At 42.2% G+C, this 9,230-nt stretch overlaps 2 protein-coding genes across 5 annotated transcripts in view; one reads left to right on the top strand and one right to left on the bottom strand.

The window, feature by feature from the left end:
* Positions 1-863: 863 nt before the first annotated feature.
* On the top strand, positions 864-3,549 carry LOC130191987 (lipocalin-like). Of its 2 annotated transcripts, XM_056411796.1 has the most exons (5): positions 864-1,913; positions 1,993-2,066; positions 2,176-2,289; positions 2,374-2,475; positions 2,569-3,549. In XM_056411796.1, the coding sequence occupies exons 1-5, from the start codon at positions 1,738-1,740 to the stop codon at positions 2,586-2,588; spliced, it is 486 nt and encodes a 161-aa protein (XP_056267771.1). In that variant the 5' UTR covers positions 864-1,737; the 3' UTR covers positions 2,589-3,549. The 2 variants fall into 2 exon arrangements, with proteins under 2 accessions (XP_056267771.1, XP_056267770.1); XM_056411795.1 differs by having other exon boundaries at positions 2,374-3,549.
* The window catches only part of LOC130191986 (palmitoyltransferase ZDHHC23-A-like), a 9,632-nt gene continuing 3,520 nt past the window's right edge, over positions 3,119-9,230 (bottom strand). The window contains exons 2-5 of one of the 3 annotated variants that reach the window (XM_056411792.1): positions 8,098-8,221; positions 6,675-7,283; positions 5,500-5,667; positions 3,119-4,629 (exon numbers count right to left, since the gene is read on the bottom strand). In XM_056411792.1, the coding sequence (XP_056267767.1) occupies positions 4,356-4,629; positions 5,500-5,667; positions 6,675-7,283; positions 8,098-8,216 (1,170 nt within the window). In that variant the 5' untranslated portion in view covers positions 8,217-8,221 and the 3' untranslated portion in view covers positions 3,119-4,355. The remainder of the gene's footprint in view (positions 4,630-5,499; positions 5,668-6,674; positions 7,284-8,097; positions 8,222-9,230) is intronic. The other 2 variants (XM_056411793.1, XM_056411794.1) reach the window with 2 other exon arrangements.

Here is a 9,230-nt window from a genome sequence, read left to right as displayed (position 1 = left end):
ATCCCGACTCGAGGCTTTCTGTAGGTGTGTGTGTGTGTGTGTGTGTGTGGGTGTGCATGCTGGCTGGGAGTGAAAAGAGGGTCGTCTCTCTCTCTCTCTCTCTCTCCGCTATATAAAGGGATGTCAGCAGGACTTTCAACCACAGATCTTCGTCCCCTCTCTCCTCCATCATCATCATCATCGTCGTTGCCGCTCCTCAGAAGTGATGCGTGTCCTGCTGCCGCTGCTGGGAGCTCTGCTCTGCTGCCCGGCGGTGTCCTCTGAGGTCGTACCCCAGGCCGACTTCAACGTGCAGGCGGTGAGACGCGTCACCGGCGTTATGTCCTTCACTGTTACTATCGATGCATTTTGTTAGATTCCTGCTCACAACCAGCTCACGTGGTTATGTAACGGTCAAAAGAAAGTTATTATGATGGCGCGCACAAGATGAGCTGAAATAAGGAAGAAAAGGAGTATTTCACTTTTCCTCATGTTGTAAACTTGTATATAAGTTTGTGGACAATTTGTATGAAGAATTTAACAGCTGTGCACACTTTGTTGTGCGTTTGTCACATGTTTGCAATAAAGTTAGGTGAGGAAGTTTATTGTCATAAGTTGGCGACTCATCAGTCAGTACAGCAGCAACAGGTAAAAACATGTATGAAAACATTAAGACAGGACATTTCTAATTTAATTTTTTAAAAAAGAAAAGATTTTTTTTTAAAAATAAATAAAATAAATGAAATAAATAAAATAAATTAAATAAATAAAATGAATAAAATAAATCAAATAAAGAAAATAAAGAAAATAAAGAAAATAAAATAAAAATTAAGAATGAATAAAACATAAAAAGTAGGCATCAATGGCTTAAACGTGAACAAGCATAGTGTAATTGTGTATTTTGCCCCCCCCCCCCCGCAGTGCTAGCTGGGTGGGTGGTGATGGAGGTTAGTCTGTGTTTTTAATAGTCCTGAATCTTCTTCCCGATGGCAGTGGAACAAACTGAGTATATGTAAGGTGACATTTAGGGGGAATAACGAGGAAGCAACTTTTTCCAAAACCTGCCATCACATTCTTGTTCACAAACTTGACAATTGGGTGTAAAAAAAAAGGAAGATGGTCGTCGTGATGGAGGACGACGTTAAAAAATACATAGATAGATAGATAGATATATACTTTATTAATCCCCAAGGGGAAATTTGTCGAGACAGTAGCAGCAACACACAAGAATAAAAAACAAAACACAAAATATAAGAAACAGGGATGAAAGATATAGAAGTGTACAAGTAAGATAAAGTAAAATACAAAACAAAATATATATGTAAATATACAACACACATGCATACACAACACACAACAACACTGACAAATCAAATACAAAAATATTAAATATAGACAGAGTGCAAAAAGCAAAGTGTGTATATGAGTGCAGAGCAAATGAAATGAAGGGTTAGGGTGATCTGGCAAGAGGTGAACTGTTGTAGAGCCTCATAGCCGTCGGCAGGAATGTTCTCCTGTATCTGTCCTTGTGGCAGCGGAGCGTGAGGAGACGTCTGGAGAAAGTACTCCTCTGTCCCTGTAGGAGGTGGTGGAGAGGGTGGTCCGGGTGGAGAGGGTGGTCCGGGTTGTCCAATATGGACACAAGTTTCTTCAACGTCCTCCTCTCCACCACCTGTTCCAGGTGCTCCAGCTGGCAGCCGATGATGAAGTTGAATGTGCCAGCGGCTCGAGTGCCGGCCACAGTGAGCGTGTGTTTGGATGGCGTTGACCTCGTGTGTGTGTGCGTGTCCACAGGTTGCGGGGAACTGGTACCTGATTGGGTTTGCCACCAACGCCCAGTGGTTTGTGAACCGCAGAGCCAGCATGAATGTGGGCGTTGCCATTTTGACACCGACTGCCGATGGGGACCTGGAAATATCCTACTCTAGTCTCAGGTGAGTGTGAGAGGACGGAGAGAGAAAGAAAGGAGGTCAAATAAACTACAACTACCTTGTTTCAATGTGTTCTTTGCAGCGCTGACGGCTCTTGTTGGAGACTGAACCACCTGGCGAAGAAGGCCGAGGTGCCTGGAAAGTTCACGTACACAAGTGAGCACGCACACACACACACACACACACACACACACACACACACACACACTGAACAGAGTCATGCATGCAACATTAATTTCCACTGTCACGTCATCTCCTCCGTCAGGCTGGGGGAAAGTGAACGACCTGTACATGGTGGAGGTCAAGTACGACGAGTACACCCTGACTCACACCGTGAAGAGCAAGGACAGCAATCCCACCGCGGTCATCAAACTCTACAGTAACTCTCACGATGACACACTCTCGTCATATGAATCTGATGCATACATACAGCGGCAGTGTTAATACGGTGTGGTCCCCTCAGGCCGTGCCGTGGACCTCAGAGCGGATCTGCTGGAGAAGTTCAAGCAGTTCTCCTTGAAGGCCGGCATCCTGCCCGAGAATATTGCCTTCCTTCCCAAGAGTGGTGAGTTTCATATCAATAGAGGATCAATAACCTCTGATTAAGCGTGATGTGTTGCACTGCTCTTACTTTGTCCCGTCCCTCCTCCCTCTTTAGCCGAGTGTCCAGCTGCTTAGCGTTCAGGGGAATATTCGACATCAATCAAGATCATCAGCTCCGTTTATCTTCTCTCTCAAGATGTTGTGTGAATAAAAGTCTCCAAGGCAATAAAAACATGACGTAAAGTTTCATTGCGCAAAACTTTTTCCTTTGAAGAATCTCTTTTCGGACGCGATTTGAGACGTTAGTCTGTAGTGTAACCCTCTATTCATCTGTGGGGGAAGACGGAGAAGCAATGAAGGTTTCAAACATTTAGGAATTATCAGCTTTGCAAATGTCTTAAAAGTAAAAGGAAAACCTTGAGGACACATACGATGCCATGCAGTCACCGGCAAAGGGACACAAGCAGGTCAAAGTGCAAGTCTACAGAGGGGTGGGGGTGTAATGCGCAGACTGGCCTGAGGGTGGCGCCAGACTCCAGAGCCCCGATCACGATCACCTGAGTGATTCTAATGGAGGAAATGTATCGATGGCTCCACCCAAGATGTGCATTATTGATCATGGAGAAATAACGGAAGTGCATGGAGTGAAAACACAGGAGCTCATACACTGTTCAGTTTGCTGTTTATTATGCTATATAACAGCGAATGGATTTACTTATACATCTTAAATATTATACATTGTGGCTTTCGGCTTAATATAAATAAATAATATGTGTAATTGTTTACAGGAACAAACCCTGCGCGTCTTAAAGTGTGTAGGTCGGGACAGTCTGAGAGGAGCGCCATGGGCAAAAACCATTACATCAGGAACAAAAAAATCAATAACAGAGTAATACAGAGGAAACTATTCCATTAATACAAGTTGCATCAGTCATAGCAGTGAAGATGAGTGAAGCGGCTCCAGGTATAGTTATGACTGACTCACGGGGGTCACGTGCAGTGCTCCATCGGCCTGTGCCAGATTTTCATGCCGTGTTTTGTTTGATGTAATGCTGAATGAACAGGTTTTTATTAAAGTGCTGAGGGGAATTGCATGGCATCTGTCCCAGTTTGACTCAGAAGATCTCCACAGGGAAGAATCCAAAGATACCTGAGACGCTACTGTTCTTCTTTTGCTTGAACTTGATTGTTTTTTCATTGTTTAATTGGCATGCAGACAACATTTTTTTACTCAGACAGCTTAAATGATGATGACATTTTGCAGATGGAGAACATACATAATACCATCGAAGAAAGAGCCTGCAGCCTTAATGGCTGCACGTGTAGTTATACAAAGTATTATATAATTATATTATTATAATATATATATATATAAAATAAAAAAGCATGTATATAAATAAATAATAATAGATAATATATATATTATTAAATGAATAAATAATAAGATAGAATATAATAATATATATTATATATTACTATTTATTACTATTATTTATATATATATATAATTTTTCTTTTATAAATATAATATTTATTATAATATAATTATATATATATATTTATTATATGATATTATTATTATATTATTATATAATACAAAATAAATATATACAAATAAATCAAATATATAAGCATACTACTGAAGAACCCTTATGAACCATATGACATGTATGTAGAACCTTCCGATAGTTAAAACGGTTTTTCAGCCTTTTACAGAAACATTTAAGAACCATTCTTCTGAGTGAATGTGTAGTTTTTAAGCAGTCTACATTAACAGCTTGTGGTTAAAATCTTTTTTTAAAGCTCGAATGCAACAAGCATTGGAAGACATCAGCCGAGATGTCATTATCAAGTCATGCTGTAGTAAAAAAAACTCTGTTATCGTGAAGTATAACAGAGAAACTAGACCAAGTCAGTGAGGCTGCAGCGAGGAGGAACCGAGGCCTCCGCCATGGTGAGGAAGTCCACCCAGTTCTGATAGAAGCCGCGCGAATACTCCCCCGTGTCGACGACGAGGCCCCAGAGGCGCCGCCGGCCCGTATGGTTCCTCAGGGCCAGCTGGGCCTCCCGCTCCGTCACGTTGAAGCTGATGTTCACGACCTGGACCACCAGCAGGTAAAGGAGTCCGCCTGTGACCATGCTGCTGTACCAGGCGCAGGTGAAGCAGAGGGCCATGCTGCCGAGATAAAGAATGTAACTTTACAGTATTATATCATTTAGGGCCTTAATGTTTGAAATGCATTTTAAAGAATACCACATTCTGAATTTAAAATAAACCGGCTGCACTCTGTCTTAATACTTCCTTTCTTTTTTTTCATAATAATCAGTGTTCACAATCTTCATTTTGGTTAAATATGATGCAATTTAAGGCAAAAAAGAGGGAAAATCATAACGCGTAAAATGTGTATACGCATGCACGCCTTGCCAAATATATGTCTATTGTTCATCCTTGTTTCTTAAGACATGATTCATAATAATACTTATATGAATTCACCATCTTAATTCAGACATCTGACACAAAACACAAAAAGAAATCCATTAACTTTGAAATGAAGGAACGAGAAACTCATTTCCTAGGTACAAGGACTCATTCCTCCATCACAATATATATATATATATATATATATAAAGTTTATTTTTCACTCACTTATGTGATAGTTTAGTTTGTCTTTTTTAAGAAATTTGCAAAAATGTCTACATTTTGGGTTTTTTCTGTCAAGATGCGGTGCTGAGTGAACATTAAGGAGAAATAAAATGTTTTATTTTTATTTTAGCAACTGGCTGCAATAAAACAAAGAGTGAACATATAGTGGTTATATACATTTCACTTTATGAGGCCATTAGATTGCAATGCCAACAAATTGAAGCACAATATGTTGTTCAATAAAAAAAACATAAGAAGGAATTTTGAAAGTGTTTTTTTGTGAGTGCGCTTGAGAAATTGAGATACACACTGGTAGTGAAGTCAATCCTGTATGATAGAAGATAACCTGGAGGTTGTCGGTGTGAATCCCGTATGATTGACAGGTGCTTCCGAGCGCTGTACCTGGACTGACTGTAGACGCCGGGGCAGTAGAGGAGCGCCGTCACCACGTACTGCTGAGGGCAGAGGCTGCGCAGCACCACGCCGATGGCGTGCACAGAGGTCAACAGGAACACGGACAGGGTCAGCACGAAGCTGCGATGGTTTGCCTGTCCAACGCAGCTGTTTATCCTTCTCGACACAACAGACACACGTCGTGGATATTTACACCTACGCAACATTACGGTCGAAATAGAATACATTATGGTCTAAACCTGGTCATTTAATTGTTTCCGTAGATGTTCCTATTCTAAATGTGAATGTTTCTTCATATAAATGTCTTCAGGCCTTGACTGGCATTATTTTCTGGAAGGATTGGATCAGTTTAAGCAACAGTCTAGTTTTGGTTGGAAAGAATATGTAAGACACAGCGCTGTGGCATCAGTTTCTGATTTAATACAGAATATAGACCATTCCCTTTATGAACTCACACTTATATTTATTTGAATATTTGTTAAATAACTATTTTTAAAGGCTTTTTTAAAAATGGATGCTCATTTAAATTACATTTCAAACCAATCTCACGTACCCCCAGAGGTCCACCTACCCCCATTTGAGAACCACTAATAAACGTTAAATAATAAATTTTCTTGAATTAGTTGTGAATGCACGATAAATAAACGTATTTAATGACTTAGAATGTATTCACTGGCTACACAATAAACATAAACACAAAAGTTTGCGGTCACTTACAAATGTCCTTATTTTTCAATGAAGATAACTAAATTAATCATAAATACTCTCTCTCCATAGTTAATGTGTAAATGACTATTCTCTGGTGTTTAATGAAGTCTCTACAGAGGTGTGTAGAGGCCCATCTCCAGTGTTCTAATGGTACATTGTATTATTGCCTTAGAAGATTAACGGAGGGGTAGAAAACCCTTGAAAACCCTTTTTATGTGAGCGCAGCTGAAAACAGTTATGCTGGTGAGAGAAGCTATAAAACTGGCCTTCCTTTGAGCCACAAGAAGAACTACATTAATATTTACAATAAAAATCATTATTTATAACCTTGTCAATGTCTTGACTATATTTTCCAATAATTTTGCAATTCATTTGATAAATAAAAGTGAGAGTTTTCATGGAAAACACCACATTTTCTAACTTTTGAACACTAGTGTATGTTACATCCGACCCACCAGATGCAGTGGTGGTCCAGGCGGTGGACGCATGAGCCGCATGTCCGGCAGTGCCCGGCCCTCGGGGGTCGCATTATTTTGCACGCGGGACATGTGCTCCATTTCCCCGACACGCCCTCTTCTTTCATCATCTGCAACTCCGCCGCGATCCCCGAGGACGCCGCCGACCGGACGGATCCACGGCGTCTCTCGGAGTCCTCGCCGTCGGGAGCGGTCTCCACGGACCCCGGGCCCCTCTTGGTGCGGACGAGACACACCACGGTGAGAATGACCCCCGAGGTCACGGCGCACTGCTGCGGCCGGCCGACGTCCCCGCGGGGTAAGATCTCCGAGACGAAGAGGTAATACGTGTAGAACAGGGAGAAGAGGGCGAGGGCGAGGAAGAAGAGGGTGCGCCGCCTCTTCCTGTGCGTGGCGTAGTAGTACCACAGCACCAGGACGGGCAGCGCCGTCAGGACCACGATACCCAGCAGGAGGTGCAGCGAGGCGACCCGCAGCAGGACGGGCAGCAGCAGCAGGACCGGGATCGGAGAGATCTCTAGTCGCTCGACGATGGACCCGCATACGGAAGACTGGCATCCACCTGGAGGGGCGCGGTCCTTCAGCCACCTACAAGAGGTCAGAGGTCAACAAGTCATCATCACAAACGTTCAGAATCATGAACGAGGCCTTTACGGTGGCGCTTTTCTTTGGTGGAAAGTAATAAAATATTTCAATACACTCTAAAATCACATTTTAAGATTTACAGTGTCGCTGTAATGGCTTAATATGATTGCATTTATATATATATATATATATATATTGAAAGGAAATCTTGAGTATTGTATGTATATATACGTATACATATATATATATATATATTGCGAGGAAATCCTGAGTATTGTATGTATATATATATATACGTATATATATATATATACGTATATATATGTATATATACGAATACATACATACAATACTCAAGATTTCCTCGCACTATATATATATATTTATATACGTTTATACACATACAATACTCAAAATGTCCTCGCAATATATATATATATATATATATAAATATATAGTATTTTATATATACATACAATACTCAAGATTTCCTCGATATATATATATATATATATATATAATTTGGAGTATTTAGGGGCACCAGAAAGCCCCTAGCTTAGAGGCCCTCCCAGTGCTGTCTGTGTGTTATGGATGCAATATTTAGCAATACAGAATTTCTTTGGAGTAACTTTAAAAAGCTTATTTAGGAATATGCATCATATAGTGCAACAAAAACTAAAAATGTTATTATCTTGACATCTAGATTTTAACTCAGCGCCCCGCTCTGAGACGGCACCTCAGGGTGCCATATTAAAGGAACAGTTGGTCCCTTTGGGACGTTCACCTGTTCAGTTCTCGTAGCTCCGCCCCTCCGTACCTGTTGAAGGACTCGTCCAGGTCCTCACAGTCGCAGCAGCAGCCGTACTGGTCCACGTCGCACTGGCAGCAGCACATGTGGTCGTCGGGCTCCGGAGGCTTCAGCTTCTCCCACTTCATCACGGCTGAAGACGAGTGAGGAGGGAAGACGAGTGAGGAGAGAAGACGAGTGAGGAGGGAAGACGAGTGAGGAGGGAAGACGAGTGAGGAGAGAAGACGAGTGAGGAGGGAAGACGAGTGAGGAGGGAAGACGAGTGAGGAGAGAAGACGAGTGAGGAGAGAAGACGAGTGAGGAGGGAAGACGAGTGAGGAGGGAAGACGAGTGAGGAGGGAAGACGAGTGAGGAGAGAAGAAGAGTGAGGAGGGAAGATGAGTGAGGAGAGAAGACGAGTGAGGAGGGAAGACGAGTGAGGAGAGAAGACGAGTGAGGAGAGAAGAAGAGTGAGGAGGGAAGACGAGTGAGGAGAGAAGACGAGTGAGGAGAGAAGACGAGTGAGGAGGGAAGATGAGTGAGGAGGGAAGACGAGTGAGGAGAGAAGACGAGTGAGGAGGGAAGACGAGTGAGGAGGGAAGACGAGTGAGGAGGGAAGACGAGTGAGGAGAGAAGACGAGTGAGGAGAGAAGACGATGAGGAGGGAAGACGAGTGAGGAGAGAAGATGTGGGATAAACACACAACGCAGCTTTGTCAACTCTGTGATCTGATATATTATTATAATATATATATTTATATATATATATATATATATAATATTAGAGTAATGCACAATGACAGAACACAGGTTACAGATACAGGTGAAGGGAACATGTTGAACATGTGTAACACACTCACTCACAAATGCAAACATGCACACACACACACACAAATACACACCTACACCCACACACTTACACACTTACACACGCATACTTACACACTCACTCACTCACACAAACACCTACGCACACACACACACCCCTACACATCTACACGCACACACATTCCTACACACACTCACTCACACACGCAACGCACATTCACACCGACACGCACACACTCAGTCACACACACACACACACCTACACACCTACACGCACACACATGCACACACTCACACAAACACTCACACACACCTACGCGCACAAACACCTATGCG

This window comes from Pseudoliparis swirei, chromosome 3, assembly GCF_029220125.1.
Source record: "Pseudoliparis swirei isolate HS2019 ecotype Mariana Trench chromosome 3, NWPU_hadal_v1, whole genome shotgun sequence".
In the NCBI taxonomy this organism is placed as follows: domain Eukaryota; kingdom Metazoa; phylum Chordata; class Actinopteri; order Perciformes; family Liparidae; genus Pseudoliparis; species Pseudoliparis swirei.
The sequence above is the reverse complement of the archived record's forward strand: the minus strand, read 5'-3'. Positions and strand labels throughout refer to the sequence as shown.